The sequence below is a fragment of the Oncorhynchus gorbuscha genome, linkage group LG09 (genome assembly GCF_021184085.1).
Source record: "Oncorhynchus gorbuscha isolate QuinsamMale2020 ecotype Even-year linkage group LG09, OgorEven_v1.0, whole genome shotgun sequence".
NCBI lineage: Eukaryota > Metazoa > Chordata > Actinopteri > Salmoniformes > Salmonidae > Oncorhynchus > Oncorhynchus gorbuscha.
In genome coordinates this window covers 99188992-99208369 of record NC_060181.1, presented here as the reverse complement: position 1 = coordinate 99208369, position 19378 = coordinate 99188992, and the positions used below count along the sequence as shown (strand labels likewise).

At 41.7% G+C, this 19378-nt stretch overlaps 1 protein-coding gene across 1 annotated transcript in view; it reads left to right on the top strand.

The window, feature by feature from the left end:
- Positions 1–19378, top strand: part of LOC124044307 (ras-associated and pleckstrin homology domains-containing protein 1-like) — a 204739-nt gene that overhangs the window by 100249 nt on the left and 85112 nt on the right. The window contains 1 exon segment of the mRNA XM_046363961.1: positions 2540–2654. Coding sequence (XP_046219917.1) covers positions 2540–2654 — 115 coding nt within the window.

Genomic DNA, 19378 nt, shown 5'->3' with positions numbered 1-19378 from the left:
ACCCTAAGGTAACTAACCCTGGCTGGGAGAGCTAGATAAACTCACACTGGTAACTAACCCTAACAGGTAACTAACCCTAACTCACACAGGTAACTAACCCTATCTGGTAACTAACCCTGGCTGGGAGAGCTGGATAAACTCACACAGGTAACTAACCCTAACAGGTAACTAACCCTATCTGGTAACTAACCCTGGCTGGGAGAGCTGGATAAACTCACACAGGTAACTAACCCTAACAGGTAACTAACCCTAACTGGTAACTAACCCTGGCTGGGAGAGCTGGATAAACTCACACTGGTAACTAACCCTAACAGGTAACCCTAACCCTGGCTGGGAGAGCTGGATAAACTCACACAGGTAACTAACCTAACTAACTAACCCTAACAGGTAACTAACCCTAACTGGTAACTAACCCTAACAGGTAACTAACCCTAACTGGTAACTAAGCCTGGCTAACTGGATAAACTCACACAGTAATAACCCTAACTGACCAGGTAACTAACCCTAACAGGTAACTAACCCTAACTAACCCTCACAGGTAACTAACCACAGGTAACTAACCCACACAGGTAACTAACCCTAACCCCCACAGTTAACTAGCCCTAACTCACACAGGTAACTAACCCTAACTCACACAGATAACTAACCCTAACTAACCCCCACAGGTAACTAACCCTAACTGGTAACTAACCCTGGCTGGGACTGGATAAACTAACAGGTAAACCCTAACTCTCACAGTAATACCTAACTGGTAACTAACCTAACCCACAGATAACTAACCCTAACCACACAGATAACTAACCCTAACTCCCACAGATAACTAACCCTAACCCCCACAGATAACTAACCCTAAACCCCACAGATAACTAACCCTAACTCCACAGGTAACAGATAACTAACCCTAACCCCACAGATAACTAACCCTAACCCCCTCACACAGGTAACTAACCCTAACCCCCACAGGTAACTAACCCTAACTCACACAGGATAACTGGTAAACCTAACCCCCACAGATAACTAATAACTAACCCTAAGGTAACTAACCCTAACTCACACAGGTAACTAAGCCTAACTAACCCCACAGATAACTAACCCTAACCCCCACAGATAACTAACCCTAACTCCCACAGATAACTAACCCTAACCCCCACAGATAACTAACCCTAACCCCCACAGATAACTAACCCTAACCCCCACAGATAACTAACCCTAACCCCACAGATAACTAACCCTAACCCTCACAGATAACTAACCCTAACCCTCACAGATAACTAACCCAGGTAACTAACCCCACAGATAACTAACCCTAACTAACCCCACAGATAACTAACCCTAACCCCACAGATAACTAACCCTAACAGGTAACTAACCCTCACAGATAACTAACCTAACCCTCACAGGATAACTAACCCTAACCACACAGATAACTAACCCTAACCCCCACAGATAACTAACCCTAACCCCACAGATAATAACCCTAACCCCACAGATAACTAACCCTAACCCCCACAGATAACTAACCCTAACCCCCACAGATAACTAACCCTAACCCCCACAGATAACTAACCCTAACCCCACAGATAACTAACCCTAAACAGATAACTAACCCTAACCCTAACCCCACAGATAACTAACCCTAACCCCACAGATAACTAAACCTCACACAGGTAACTAACCCTAACCCCCACAGATAACTAACCCTAACCCCACAGATAACTAACCCTAACCCTAACCCCACAGATAACTAACCCTAACCCCCACAGATAACTAACCCTAACCCCCACAGATAACTAACCCTAACCCACACAGATAACTAACCCTAACCCCACAGATAACTAACCCTAACCCCCACAGATAACTAACCCTAACCCCCACAGATAACTAACCCTAACCCCACAGATAACTAACCCTAACCCCCACAGATAACTAACCCTAACCCCCACAGATAACTAACCCTAACCCCCACAGATAACTAACCCTAACCCCCACAGATAACTAACCCTAACCCCCACAGATAACTAACCCTAACCCCCACAGATAATAACCCTAACCCAGATAACTAACCCTCACAGATAACTAACCCTAACCCCCACAGATAACTAACTCAACCCTAACTAACCCTACACAGATAACTAACCCTCCCTAACCCCAGGTAACACAGATAACTAACCCTAATCCCCCCACAGATAACTAACCCTAACCCCCACAGATAACTAACCCTAACCCCCCACAGATAACTAACCCTAACCCCCACAGATAACTAACCCTAACCCCCACAGATAACTAACCCTAACCCCCACAGATAACTAACCTAACCCCCACAGATAACTAACCCTAACCCCCACAGATAACTAACCCTAACCCCCACAGATAACTAACCCTAACCCTATCGGGTAACTAACTAATACATTATGTGGACATTTAGTGATGTTATATGGATTGTTTTGTTACCATGTATTTTCAGCATTATAACTACCTTCTTAGTGGGTAGTATTTTCATGTGCTTGTGGTCTATACTGTGTCTGTGTCCTCTGTACAGAGTCTGGATGATGGGAGACCAGAGACAGCCCAGAAGGCCCCTCAGAAAGCCCCTCTCAGACAGGAGACCAACATGGCTAACTTCTGCAACCGCTTCTCCCTGTACAACATCAACGGTATAAATAAAATGTACATAATATAGCTGCAATCAGCCATGGCGTGTTTCAAGCTATGGCCCCACAGCGCCACAATCAGGACAAATTGGACTCCTCGCCTTAGGGCAGGGCAGGGACTCCTCGCCCTAGGGCAGGGCAGGGCAGGGCTGGGACTCCTCGCCCTAGGGCAGGGCAGGGATGGGACACCTCGCCCTAGGGCAGGGCAGGGATGGGACTCCTCGCCTTAGGGCAGGGCAGGGCTGGGACTCCTCACCCTAGGGCAGGGCTGGGACTCCTCACCCTAGGGCAGGGCAGGGCTGGGACTCCTCGCCTTAGGGAAGGGCAGGGCTGGGACTCCTCGCCTTAGGGCAGGGCAGGGCTGGGACTCCTCGCCTTAGGGCTGGGACTCCTCGCCTTAGGGCAGGGCAGGGCTGGGACTCCTCGCCTTAGGGCAGGGCAGGGCTGGGACTCCTCGCCTTAGGGCAGGGCAGGGCAGGGCTGGGACTCCTCGCCTTAGGGCAGGGCTCCTCGCCTTAGGGCAGGGCAGGGCTGGGACTCCTCGCCCTAGGGCAGGGCAGGACTGGGACTCCTCACCCTAGGGCAGGGCAGGGCTGGGACTCCTCGCCTTAGGGAAGGGCAGGGCTGGGACTCCTCGCCTTAGGGCAGGGCAGGGCTGGGAGGGCTGGGACTTAGGGCAGGGCAGGGCTGGGACTCCTCGCCTTAGGGCAGGGCAGGGCTGGGACTCCTCGCCTTAGGGCAGGGCAGGGCAGGGCTGGGACTCCTCGCCTTAGGGCAGGGCTCCTCGCCTTAGGGCAGGGCAGGGCTGGGACTCCTCGCCCTAGGGCAGGGCAGGGCTGGGACTCCTCGCCCTAGGGCAGGGCAGGGCTGGGACTCCTCGCCGCAGGGCGGGGCTGGGACTCCTCGCCCTAGGGCAGGGCAGGGCTGGGACTCCTCGCCCTAGGGCAGGGCTGGGACTCCTCGCCGCAGGGCGGGGCTCGGACTCCTCGCCCTAGGGCAGGGCTGGGACTCCTCGCCCTAGGGCAGGGCGGGGCTCGGGCTCCTCGCCTTAGGGCAGGGCTGGGACTCCTCGCCCTAGGGCAGGGCAGGGCAGGGCTCGGTCTCCTTGCCTTAGGGCAGGGCTGGGCTGATTTAAAAACCGAGCAACCATAGGTCGAATCGTTAGTTTTGGGAAGCTGATGTTCACCAAAATGCACCTTTATAATGATTCCATTCAAATCAAATCAAATGTATTTATATAGCCCTTGTACATCAGCTGACATCTCTATGCAGGTGTAGAAGCACCATTCATCATCACATTTGCCGATGTGTGTAAGATAGCCTGGTATTCCCAATGTGATGAGTAGATTGGAAAGTCATAATTTAGGCTAATAATAATCAATAACTGTTTGCGGACTGAGGAGCAGGCCATTTACTCTGGGCACTTTTCATCCAAGCTACTCAATACTGGCCCTGCAGCCATAAGAAGTTAACAAAATGTGACCGGCAGAACGGGGGTTGTATGTGGAGGATGAGATACTTGACTTCCTCTTTCTAAATATCATTTGGTGAATAGTGCGTGACTCCATCATTTGTAACAACTTTTAATTTAAAAATGTTGGTAGCATTTCTATATTGAAGATTGGAAAAGAATGTGATGCATTTTTCCCCATATTCCATCCAGTTCGCTTTATTTTTATAATCTATTACACTGGATCTTTCTGGAATAAGTTCCTCCATTTATTTTTCCTCTAACGTATTCTGAGCCTCTATGGTACAGTTTTTATTGCTGTCTAACTGTACTGTCCTTCAATTTCCCTTGTTAAGACTATTTTGATCTAAATTGCTTTTGTTTTATAGATGAGTACTGAATTGCATGGCCTCTAAAGGCACAATTAAAAGTGTCCCAATAAGGGGATCTGCTATACCTTTATTATTTAGGTAATTATCTGATGGTCCGACCGCATTCTGTCCATCAACACTTTAACTGTTGCTGCCAGAGAGAATGACGTAAGAAAGTAGACAAGACGACTAGCTTGATTAAACCTCCCCCATGTATATCTATAATAATAATAATAATATAAATAATATAATAATAATATATAATATATGCCATTTAGCAGACGCTTTTATCCAAAGCGACTTACAGTCATGTGTGCATACATTCTACGTATGGGTGGTCCCGGGGATCGAACCCACTACCCTGGCGTTACAAGCGCCATGCTCTACCAACTGAGCTACAGAAGGACCACACTATCTCACTAGGTCAGGATATTAAACCTCCTCCATGTATATCTCACTAGGTCAGGATACTAAACCTCCATGTATATCTAACTAGGTCAGGATATTAAACCTCCTCCATGTATATCTAACTAGGTCAGGATATTAAACCTCCATGTATATCTCAGTAGGTCAGGATATTAAACCTCCATGTATATCTCACTAGGTCAGGATATTAAACCTCCTCCATGTATATCTCACTAGGTCAGGATATTAAACCTCCTCCATGTATATCTCACTGGGTCAGGATATTAAACCTCCATGTATATCTCACTAGGTCAGGATATTAAACCTCCTCCATGTATATCTCACTAGGTCAGGATATTAAACCTCCATGTATATCTCACTAGGTCAGGATATTAAACCTCCTCCATGTATATCTCACTAGGTCAGGATATTAAACCTCCATGTATATCTCACTAGGTCAGGATATTAAACCTCCATGTATATCTCACTAGGTCAGGATATTAAACCTCCTCCATGTATATCTCTAAACCTCCATGTATATCTAACTAGGTCAGGATATTAAACCTCCATGTATATCTCACTAGGTCAGGATATTAAACCTCCATGTATATCTCACTAGGTCAGGATATTAAACCTCCTCCATGTATATCTCACTAGGTCAGGATATTAAACCTCCATGTATATCTCACTAGGTCAGGATATTAAACCTCCATGTATATCTCACTAGGTCAGGATATTAAACCTCCTCCATGTATATCTCACTAGGTCAGGATATTAAACCTCCTCCATGTATATCTCACTAGGTCAGGATATTAAACCTCCTCCATGTATATCTCACTAGGTCAGGATATTAAACCTCCTCCATGTATATCTCACTAGGTCAGGATATTAAATCTCCATGTATATCTCACTAGGTCAGGGTATTAAACCTCCATGTATATCTCACTAGGTCAGGATATTAAACCTCCTCCATGTATATCTCACTAGGTCAGGATATTAAACCTCCTCCATGTATATCTCACTAGGTCAGGATATTAAACCTCCTCCATGTATATCTCACTAGGTCAGGATATTAAACCTCCATGTATATCTCACTAGGTCAGGGTATTAAACCTCCTCCATGTATATCTCACTAGGTCAGGATATTAAACCTCCTCCATGTATATCTCACTAGGTCAGGGTATTAAACCTCATCAAATCAAATCAAATCAAATCAAATTTATTTATATAGCCCTTCGTACATGTATATCTCACTAGGTGCTGTATTAAACCCAGCCTAAAACCCCAAACAGCAAACAATGCAGGTGTAAAAGCACGGTGGCTAGGATAAAACTCCCTAGAAAGGCCAAAACCTAGGAAGAAACCTAGAGAGGAACCGGGCTATGTGGGGTGGCCATATTCTGGCTGTCCATGTATATTATAACAGAACATGACCAAGATGTTCAAATGTTCATAAATGACCAGCATGGTCAAATAATAATAAGGCAGAACAGTTGAAACTGGAGCAGCAGCACAGTCAGATGGACTGGGGACAGCAAGGAGCCATATTAAACACTCCTAGGGCTCAGGTCCTCGAGAGAGAGAAAGAAAGAGAGAATTAGAGAGAGCATATGTGGGGTATCTCACTGGCTGTGCCAGGTGGAGATTATAACAGAACGTGGCCAAGATGTTCAAATGTTCATAAATGACCAGCATGGTTGAATAATTAAGGCAGAACCTGAAACTCCAGGAGCATGGCCAGGTGGACTGGGGACAGCAAGGAGTCCTCATGTCAGGTAGTCTGGGACACTAGGTCAGGATATTAAACTGGAGCAGCAGCATGGCCTCAAGGAGTCATCATGTCAGGTAGTCCTGGGGCATGGTTCTAGGGTATATCTCAGAGAGAAAGTCAGGAGAAGGAGAGAATTCGCACACTTAGATTTACACAGGACACCGAATAGGACAGGAGAAGTACTCCAGATAAACAAACTCCCTAGGTCAGGATATTAAACTACTCCATGTATATCTCACTGAGACAGGAGGGGTCAGGATATTAAACCGGACTCCACAGGAAGGATATAACCCCACCCACTTTGCCTCATCCCACAGGTCAGGGAAATCTCCATGTATATCTCACTAGGTCAGGATATTAAACCTCCTCCATGTATATCTCACTAGGTCAGGATATTAAACCTCCTCCATGTATATCTCACTAGGTCAGGATATTAAACCTCCTCCATGTATATCTCACTAGGTCAGGATATTAAATCTCCATGTATATCTCACTAGGTCAGGATATTAAACCTCCATGTATATCTCACTAGGTCAGGATATTAAACCTCCTCCATGTATATCTCACTAGGTCAGGATATTAAACCTCCTCCATGTATATCTCACTAGGTCAGGATATTAAACCTCCTCCATGTATATCTCACTAGGTCAGGATATTAAACCTCCTCCATGATATTAAACCTCCTCCATGTATATCTCACTAGGTCAGGATATTAAACCTCCTCCATGTATATCTCACTAGGTCAGGATATTAAACCTCCATGTATATCTCACTAGGTCAGGATATTAAACCTCCATGTATATCTCACTAGGTCAGGATATTAAACCTCCTCCATGTATATCTCACTAGGTCAGGATATTAAACCTCCTCCATGTATATCTCACTAGGTCAGGATATTAAACCTCCTCCATGTATATCTCACTAGGTCAGGATATTAAACCTCCTCCATGTATATCTCACTAGGTCAGGATATTAAACCTCCTCCATGTATATCTCACTAGGTCAGGATATTAAACCTCCTCCATGTATATCTCACTAGGTCAGGATATTAAACCTCCTCCATGTATAACACTAGGTCAGGATATTAAACCTCCTCCATGTATATCTCACTAGGTCAGGATATTAAACCTCCTCCATGTATATCTCACTAGGTCAGGATATTAAACCTCCTCCATGTATATCTCACTAGGTCAGGATATTAAACCTCCTCCATGTATATCTCACTAGGTCAGGATATTAAACCTCCTCCATGTATATCTCACTAGGTCAGGATATTAAACCTCCTCCATGTATATCTCACTAGGTCAGGATATTAAACCTCCATGTATATCTCACTAGGTCAGGATATTAAACCTCCATGTATATCTCACTAGGTCAGGATATTAAACCTCCTCCATGTATATCTCACTAGGTCAGGATATTAAACCTCCTCCATGTATATCTCACTAGGTCAGGATATTAAACCTCCTCCATGTATATCTCACTAGGTCAGGATATTAAACCTCCTCCATGTATATCTCACTAGGTCAGGATATTAAACCTCCTCCATGTATATCTCACTAGGTCAGGATATTAAACCTCCTCCATGTATATCTCACTAGGTCAGGATATTAAACCTCCTCCATGTATATCTCACTAGGTCAGGATATTAAACCTCCTCCATGTATATCTCACTAGGTCAGGATATTAAACCTCCTCCATGTATATCTCACTAGGTCAGGATATTAAACCTCCTCCATGTATATCTCACTAGGTCAGGGTATTAAACCTCCTCCATGTATATCTCACTAGGTCAGGATATTAAACCTCCTCCATGTATATCTCACTAGGTCAGGATATTAAACCTCCTCCATGTATATCTCACTAGGTCAGGATATTAAACCTCCTCCATGTATATCTCACTAGGTCAGGATATTAAACCTCCATGTATATCTCACTAGGTCAGGATATTAAACCTCCTCCATGTATATCTCACTAGGTCAGGATATTAAACCTCCTCCATGTATATCTCACTAGGTCAGGATATTAAACCTCCTCCATGTATATCTCACTAGGTCAGGATATTAAACCTCCTCCATGTATATCTCACTAGGTCAGGATATTAAACCTCCTCCATGTATATCTCACTAGGTCAGGATATTAAACCTCCTCCATGTATATCTCACTAGGTCAGGATATTAAACCTCCTCCATGTATATCTCACTAGGTCAGGATATTAAACCTCCTCCATGTATATCTCACTAGGTCAGGATATTAAACTCCTCCATGTATATCTCACTAGGTCAGGGTATTAAACCTCCTCCATGTATATCTCACTAGGTCAGGGTATTAAACCTCCTCCATGTATATCTCACTAGGTCAGGGTATTAAACCTCCTCCATGTATATCTCACTAGGTCAGGATATTAAACCTCCTCCATGTATATCTCACTAGGTCAGGATATTAAACCTCCTCCATGTATATCTCACTAGGTCAGGATATTAAACCTCCTCCATGTATATCTCACTAGGTCAGGATATTAAACCTCCTCCATGTATATCTCACTAGGTCAGGATATTAAACCTCCTCACTAGGTATAAACCTCCTCCATGTATATCTCACTAGGTCAGGATATTAAACCTCCTCCATGTATATCTCACTAGGTCAGGATATTAAACCTCCTCCATGTATATCTCACTAGGTCAGGATATTAAACCTCCTCCATGTATATCTCACTAGGTCAGGATATTAAACCTCCTCCATGTATATCTCACTAGGTCAGGATATTAAACCTCCATGTATATCTCACTAGGTCAGGATATTAAACCTCCTCCATGTATATCTCACTAGGTCAGGATATTAAACCTCCTCCATGTATATCTCACTAGGTCAGGATATAAACCTCCTCCATGTATAACTAGGTCTATTAAACCTCCTCCATGTATATCTCACTAGGTCAGGATATTAAACCTCCTCCATGTATATCTCACTAGGTCAGGATATTAAACCTCCTCCATGTATATCTCACTAGGTCAGGATATTAAACCTCCTCCATGTATATCTCACTAGGTCAGGATATTAAACCTCCATGTATATCTCACATGATATTAAACCTCCTCCATGTATATCTCACTAGGTCAGGATATTAAACCTCCTCCATGTATATCTCACTAGGTCAGGATATTAAACCTCCTCCATGTATATCTCACTAGGTCAGGGTATTAAACCTCCTCCATGTATATCTCACTAGGTCAGGATATTAAACCTCCTCCATGTATATCTCACTAGGTCAGGATATTAAACCTCCTCCATGTATATCTCACTAGGTCAGGATATTAAACCTCCTCCATGTATATCTCACTAGGTCAGGATATTAAACCTCCATGTATATCTCACTAGGTCAGGATATTAAACCTCCTCCATGTATATCTCACTAGGTCAGGATATTAAACCTCCTCCATGTATATCTCACTAGGTCAGGATATTAAACCTCCTCCATGTATATCTCACTAGGTCAGGATATTAAACCTCCTCCATGTATATCTCACTAGGTCAGGATATTAAACTAGGTCAGGTATTCCTCCATGTATATCTCACTAGGTCATATTAAACCTCCTCCATGTATATCTCACTAGGTCAGGATATTAAACCTCCTCCATGTATATCTCACTAGGTCAGGATATTAAACCTCCTCCATGTATATCTCACTAGGTCAGGATATTAAACCTCCTCCTCCATGTATATCTCACTAGGTCAGGATATTAAACCTCCTCCATGTATATCTCACTAGGTCAGGGTATTAAACCTCCTCCATGTATATCTCACTAGGTCAGGATATTAAACCTCCTCCATGTATATCTCACTAGGTCAGGATATTAAACCTCCATGTATATCTCACTAGGTCAGGATATTAAACCTCCTCCATGTATATCTCACTAGGTCAGGATATTAAACCTCTCCATGTATATCTCACTAGGTCAGGGTATTAAACCTCCTCCATGTATATCTCACTAGGTCAGGATATTAAACCTCCTCCATGTATATCTCACTAGGTCAGGATATTAAACCTCCTCCATGTATATCTCACTAGGTCAGGGTATTAAACCTCCTCCATGTATATCTCACTAGGTCAGGATATTAAACCTATGTATAACTAGGTCAGGATATTAAACCTCCTCCATGTATATCTCACTAGGTCAGGATATTAAACCTCCTCCATGTATATCTCACTAGGTCAGGATATTAAACCTCCTCCATGTATATCTCACTAGGTCAGGATATTAAACCTCCTCCATGTATATCTCACTAGGTCAGGATATTAAACCTCCTCCATGTATATCTCACTAGGTCAGGATATTAAACCTCCATGTATATCTCACTAGGTCAGGATATTAAACCTCCATGTATATCTCACTAGGTCAGGATATTAAACCCTCCATGTATATCTCACTAGGTCAGGATATTAAACCTCCATGTATATCTCACTAGGTCAGGATATTAAACTCTCCATGTATATCTCACTAGGTCAGGATATTAAACCTCCTCCATGTATATCTCACTAGGTCAGGATATTAAACCTCCTCCATGTATATCTCACTAGGTCAGGATATTAAACCTCCATGTATATCTCACTAGGTCAGGATATTAAACCTCCTCCATGTATATCTCACTAGGTCAGGATATTAAACCTCCTCCATGTATATCTCACTAGGTCAGGATATTAAACCTCCTCCATGTATATCTCACTAGGTCAGGATATTAAACCTCCTCCATGTATATCTCACTAGGTCAGGATATTAAACCTCCTCCATGTATATCTCACTAGGTCAGGATATTAAACCTCCTCCATGTATATCTCACTAGGTCAGGATATTAAACCTCCTCCATGTATATCTCACTAGGTCAGGATATTAAACCTCCATGTATATCTCACTAGGTCAGGATATTAAACCTCCTCCATGTATATCTCACTAGGTCAGGATATTAAACCTCCTCCATGTATATCTCACTAGGTCAGGATATTAAACCTCCTCCATGTATATCTCACTAGGTCAGGATATTAAACCTCCTCCATGTATATCTCACTAGGTCAGGGTATTAAACCTCCTCCATGTATATCTCACTAGGTCAGGATATTAAACCTCCTCCATGTATATCTCACTAGGTCAGGATATTAAACCTCCTCCATGTATATCTCACTAGGTCAGGATATTAAACCTCCTCCATGTATATCTCACTAGGTCAGGATATTAAACCTCCTCCATGTATATCTCACTAGGTCAGGATATTAAACCTCCATGTATATCTCACTAGGTCAGGATATTAAACCTCCATGTATATCTCACTAGGTCAGGATATTAAACCTCCTCCATGTATATCTCACTAGGTCAGGATATTAAACCTCCTCCATGTATATCTCACTAGGTCAGGATATTAAACCTCCTCCATGTATATCTCACTAGGTCAGGATATTAAACCTCCTCCATGTATATCTCACTAGGTCAGGATATTAAAACCTCCATGTATATCTCACTAGGTCAGGATATTAAACCTCCTCCATGTATATCTCACTAGGTCAGGATATTAAACCTCCATGTATATCTCACTAGGTCAGGATATTCTCTCCATGTATATCTCACTAGGTCAGGGTATTAAACCTCCTCCATGTATATCTCACTAGGTCAGGATATTAAACCTCCTCCATGTATATCTCACTAGGTCAGGATATTAAACCTCCTCCATGTATATCTCACTAGGTCAGGGTATTAAACCTCCTCCATGTATATCTCACTAGGTCAGGATATTAAACCTCCTCCATGTATATCTCACTAGGTCAGGATATTAAACCTCCTCCATGTATATCTCACTAGGTCAGGATATTAAACCTCCTCCATGTATATCTCACTAGGTCAGGATATTAAACCTCCTCCATGTATATCTCACTAGGTCAGGGTATTAAACCTCCTCCATGTATATCTCACTAGGTCAGGATATTAAACCTCCTCCATGTATATCTCACTAGGTCAGGATATTAAACCTCCTCCATGTATATCTCACTAGGTCAGGATATTAAACCTCCTCCATGTATATCTCACTAGGTCAGGATATTAAACCTCCTCCATGTATATCTCACTAGGTCAGGATATTAAACCTCCTCCATGTATATCTCACTAGGTCAGGATATTAAACCTCCTCCATGTATATCTCACTAGGTCAGGATATTAAACCTCCTCCATGTATATCTCACTAGGTCAGGATATTAAACCTCCTCCATGTATATCTCACTAGGTCAGGATATTAAACCTCCTCCATGTATATCTCACTAGGTCAGGATATTAAACCTCCATGTATATCTCACTAGGTCAGGATATTAAACCTCCTCCATGTATATCTCACTAGGTCAGGATATTAAACCTCCTCATGTATATCTCACTAGGTCAGGATATTAAACCTCCTCCATGTATATCTCACTAGGTCAGATATTAAACCTCCTCCATGTATATCTCACTAGGTCAGGATATTAAACCTCCATGTATATCTCACTAGGTCAGGATATTAAACCTCCTCCATGTATATCTCACTAGGTCAGGATATTAAACCTCCTCCATGTATATCTCACTAGGTCAGGATATTAAACCCCCATGTATATCTCACTAGGTCAGGGTATTAAACCTCCTCCATGTATATCTCACTAGGTCAGGATATTAAACCTCCTCCATGTATATCTCACTAGGTCAGGATATTAAACCTCTCCATGTATATCTCACTAGGTCAGGATATTAAACCTCCTCCATGTATATCTCACTAGGTCAGGATATTAAACCTCCTCCATGTATATCTCACTAGGTCAGGGTATTAAACCTCCTCCATGTATATCTCACTAGGTCAGGATATTAAACCTCCTCCATGTATATCTCACTAGGTCAGGATATTAAACCTCCATGTATATCTCACTAGGTCAGGGTATTAAACCTCCTCCATGTATATCTCACTAGGTCAGGATATTAAACCTCCATGTATATCTCACTAGGTCAGGATATTAAACCTCCTCCATGTATATCTCACTAGGTCAGGTATTAAACCTCCTCCATGTATATCTCACTAGGTCAGGATATTAAACCTCCTCCATGTATATCTCACTAGGTCAGGATATTAAACCTCCTCCATGTATATCTCACTAGGTCAGGATATTAAACCTCCTCCATGTATATCTCACTAGGTCAGGGTATTAAACCTCCTCCATGTATATCTCACTAGGTCAGGATATTAAACCTCCTCCATGTATATCTCACTAGGTCAGGATATTAAACCTCCTCCATGTATATCTCACTAGGTCAGGGTATTAAACCTCCATGTATATCTCACTAGGTCAGGATATTAAACCTCCATGTATATCTCACTAGGTCAGGATATTAAACCTCCTCCATGTATATCTCACTAGGTCAGGATATTAAACCTCCATGTATATCTCACTAGGTCAGGATATTAAACCTCCATGTATATCTCACTAGGTCAGGTATTAAACCTCCTCCATGTATATCTCACTAGGTCAGGATATTAAACCTCCTCCATGTATATCTCACTAGGTCAGGATATTAAACCTCCATGTATATCTCACTAGGTCAGGATATTAAACCTCCATGTATATCTCACTAGGTCAGGATATTAAACCTCCATGTATATCTCACTAGGTCAGGATATTAAACCTCCTCCATGTATATCTCACTAGGTCAGGATATTAAACCTCCTCCATGTATATCTCACTAGGTCAGGATATTAAACCCCCATGTATATCTCACTAGGTCAGGGTATTAAACCTCCTCCATGTATATCTCACTAGGTCAGGATATTAAACCTCCATGTATATCTCACTAGGTCAGGATATTAAACCTCCATGTATATCTCACTAGGTCAGGATATTAAACCTCCTCCATGTATATCTCACTAGGTCAGGATATTAAACCTCCATGTATATCTCACTAGGTCAGGATATTAAACCTCCATGTATATCTCACTAGGTCAGGATATTAAACCTCCTCCATGTATATCTCACTAGGTCAGGATATTAAACCTCCTCCATGTATATCTCACTAGGTCAGGATATTAAACCTCCTCCATGTATATCTCACTAGGTCAGGATATTAAACCTCCTCCATGTATATCTCACTAGGTCAGGATATTAAACCTCCTCCATGTATATCTCACTAGGTCAGGATATTAAACCTCCTCCATGTATATCTCACTAGGTCAGGATATTAAACCTCCTCCATGTATATCTCACTAGGTCAGGATATTAAACCTCCATGTATATCTCACTAGGTCAGGGTATTAAACCTCCATGTATATCTCACTAGGTCAGGATATTAAACCTCCTCCATGTATATCTCACTAGGTCAGGATATTAAACCTCCTCCATGTATATCTCACTAGGTCAGGATATTAAACCTCCTCCATGTATATCTCACTAGGTCAGGATATTAAACCTCCTCCATGTATATCTCACTAGGTCAGGATATTAAACCTCCATGTATATCTCACTAGGTCAGGATATTAAACCTCCTCCATGTATATCTCACTAGGTCAGGATATTAAACCTCCTCCATGTATATCTCACTAGGTCAGGATATTAAACCTCCTCCATGTATATCTCACTAGGTCAGGGTATTAAACCTCCTCCATGTATATCTCACTAGGTCAGGATATTAAACCTCCATGTATATCTCAATAGGTCAGGATATTAAACCTCCATGTATATCTCACTAGGTCAGGATATTAAACCTCCATGTATATCTCACTAGGTCAGGGTATTAAACCTCCATGTATATCTCACTAGGTCAGGATATTAAACCTCCATGTATATCTCACTAGGTCAGGATATTAAACCTCCTCCATGTATATCTCACTAGGTCAGGATATTAAACCTCCTCCATGTATATCTCACTAGGTCAGGATATTAAACCTCCTCCATGTATATCTCACTAGGTCAGGATATTAAACCTCCTCCATGTATATCTCACTAGGTCAGGATATTAAACCTCCTCCATGTATATCTCACTAGGTCAGGATATTAAACCTCCTCCATGTATATCTCACTAGGTCAGGATATTAAACCTCCATGTATATCTCACTAGGTCAGGATATTAAACCTCCATGTATATCTAACTAGGTCAGGATATTAAATCTCCATGTATATCTAACTAGGTCAGGGTATTAAACCTCCTCCATGTATATCTCACTAGGTCAGGATATTAAACCTCCTCCATGTATATCTCACTAGGTCAGGGTATTAAACCTCCATGTATATCTCACTAGGTCAGGATATTAAACCTCCACCATGTATATCTCACTAGGTCAGGGTATTAAACCTCCATGTATATCTCACTAGGTCAGGATATTAAACCTCCACCATGTATATCTCACTAGGTCAGGGTATTAAACCTCCATGTATATCTCACTAGGTCAGGATATTAAACCTCCTCCATGTATATCTCACTAGGTCAGGATATTAAACCTCCACCATGTATATCTCACTAGGTCAGGATATTAAACCTCCTCCATGTATATCTCACTAGGTCAGGATATTAAACCTCCTCCATGTATATCTCACTAGGTCAGGATATTAAACCTCCATGTATATCTCACTAGGTCAGGATATTAAACCTCCATGTATATCTCACTAGGTCAGGATATTAAACCTCCATGTATATCTCACTAGGTCAGGATATTAAACCTCCATGTATATCTCACTAGGTCAGGATATTAAACCTCCATGTATATCTCCAGGTGTATTAAACCTCCTCCATATATCTCACTAGGTCAGGGTATTAAACCTCCTCCATGTATATCTCACTAGGTCAGGGTATTAAACCTCCTCCATGTATATCTCACTAGGTCAGGTATTAAACCTCCTCCATGTATATCTCACTAGGTCAGGATATTAAACCTCCTCCATGTATATCTCACTAGGTCAGGGTATTAAACCTCCTCCATGTATATCTCACTAGGTCAGGGTATTAAACCTCCTCCATGTATATCTCACTAGGTCAGGATATTAAACCTCCATGTATATCTCACTAGGTCAGGATATTAAACCTCCATGTATATCTCACTAGGTCAGGATATTAAACCTCCTCCATGTATATCTCACTAGGTCAGGATATTAAACCTCCTCCATGTATATCTCACTAGGTCAGGATATTAAACCTCCTCCATGTATATCTCACTAGGTCAGGTATTAAACCTCCTCCATGTATATCTCACTATCAGGATATTAAACCTCCTCCATGTATATCTCACTAGGTCAGGATATTAAACCTCCATGTATATCTCACTAGGTCAGGATATTAAACCTCCTCCATGTATATCTCACTAGGTCAGGATATTAAACCTCCTCCATGTATATCTCACTAGGTCAGGATATTAAACCTCCTCCATGTATATCTCACTAGGTCAGGATATTAAACCTCCATGTATATCTCACTAGGTCAGGATATTAAACCTCCTCCATGTATATCTCACTAGGTCAGGATATTAAACCTCCATGTATATCTCACTAGGTCAGGATATTAAACCTCCTCCATGTATATCTCACTAGGTCAGGATATTAAACCTCCTCCATGTATATCTCACTAGGTCAGGATATTAAACCTCCTCCATGTATATCTCACTAGGTCAGGATATTAAACCTCCATGTATATCTCACTAGGTCAGGATATTAAACCTCCTCCATGTATATCTCACTAGGTCAGGATATTAAACCTCCTCCATGTATATCTCACTAGGTCAGGATATTAAACCTCCATGTATATCTCACTAGGTCAGGATATTAAACCTCCTCCATGTATATCTCACTAGGTCAGGATATTAAACCTCCTCCATGTATATCTCACTAGGTCAGGATATTAAACCTCCTCCATGTATATCTCACTAGGTCAGGATATTAAACCTCCATGTATATCTCACTAGGTCAGGATATTAAACCTCCTCCATGTATATCTCACTAGGTCAGGATATTAAACCTCCTCCATGTATATCTCACTAGGTCAGGATATTAAACCTCCTCCATGTATATCTCACTAGGTCAGGATATTAAACCTCCTCCATGTATATCTCACTAGGTCAGGATATTAAACCTCCATGTATATCTCACTAGGTCAGGATATTAAACCTCCACCATGTATATCTCACTAGGTCAGGATATTAAACCTCCTCCATGTATATCTCACTAGGTCAGGATATTAAACCTCCTCCATGTAGGATATTAAACCTCCTCCATGTTAGACCACTGCCTTGTATCCTTTTATCACTACTCTCAGGTCAGGATATTAAACCTCCATGTATATCTCACTAGGTCAGGATATTAAACCCCCATGTATATCTCACTAGGTCAGGGTATTAAACCTCCTCCATGTATATCTCACTAGGTCAGGGTATTAAACCTCCTCCATGTATATCTCACTAGGTCAGGATATTAAACCTCCTCCATGTATATCTCACTAGGTCAGGATATTAAACCTCCATGTATATCTCACTAGGTCAGGGTATTAAACCTCCTCCATGTATATCTCACTAGGTCAGGATATTAAACCTCCTCCATGTATATCTCACTAGGTCAGGATATTAAACCTCCCTCCATGTATATCTCACTAGGTCAGGATATTACACCTCTTCCATGTATATCTCACTAGGTCAGGATATTAAACCTCCTCCATGTATATCTCACTAGGTCAGGATATTACACCTCTTCCATGTACAGTGCCTTGCGAAAGTATTCGGCCCCCTTGAACTTTGCGACCTTTTGCCACATTTCAGGCTTCAAACATAAAGATATAAAACTGTATTTTTTGTGAACAATCAACAACAAGTGGGACACAATCATGAACTGGAACGACATTTATTGGATATTTCAAACTTTTTTAACAAATCAAAAACTGAAAAATTGGGCGTGCGCACAACTGGCCCAGCATCGTCCGGGTTTGGCCGGGGTCGGCCGTCATTGTAAATAAGAATTTGTTCTTAACTGACTTGACTACTTCAATAAAGGTAAATAAATGTAAAAAGATTGGCTCGGAGTGATGGAATTTGGCACACATGCTCAGGGATGTCAGTCTAGCTGACCTGTTGAGCATGTTTGTTTTGTGGCGCTGTTGGACAGGAAAAACAATTATCGCAAGCTCATTGGCTTATAGCAGCCATATTGTTTTGCGCTAGAATCTTGGGAAAATATTTAGTTTGAAGATGTGCATCCCAAGATTCTTTTGGAGAAAAAAGGCATTTAAAATCGTCAACATTATTTAAAATGGTCCAAAATACATCAAAAGCATATTTGTTCTGTTTGATTTTGAGTTCTGATATTTGGCAAGTATGGTAAAGAGTACAGAAGTAGCTCATCCTAAGGAAATGTGTACAATTTGTCCTGGTGGTGGTGCTATGGTTCCAAAGCTTGAACCCCGACATGGCTGCTCGCAGCTATATTTTTTAGTTTATGTTGTTTATTTTGTTGTTTATGTTGTTGTTTATGCTGTTGTTTATGCTGTTGTTTATGTTGTTTATGTTGTTGTTTATGTTGTTGTTTATGTTGTTGTTTATGCTGTTGTTTATGCTGTTGTTTATGTTGTTGTTTATGTTGTTGTTTATTTTGTTGTTTATTTTGTTGTTTATGTTGTTGTTTATGTTGTTGTTTATGTTGTTGTTTATGCTGTTGTTTATGCTGTTGTTTATGCTGTTGTTTATGTTGTTGTTTATGCTGTTG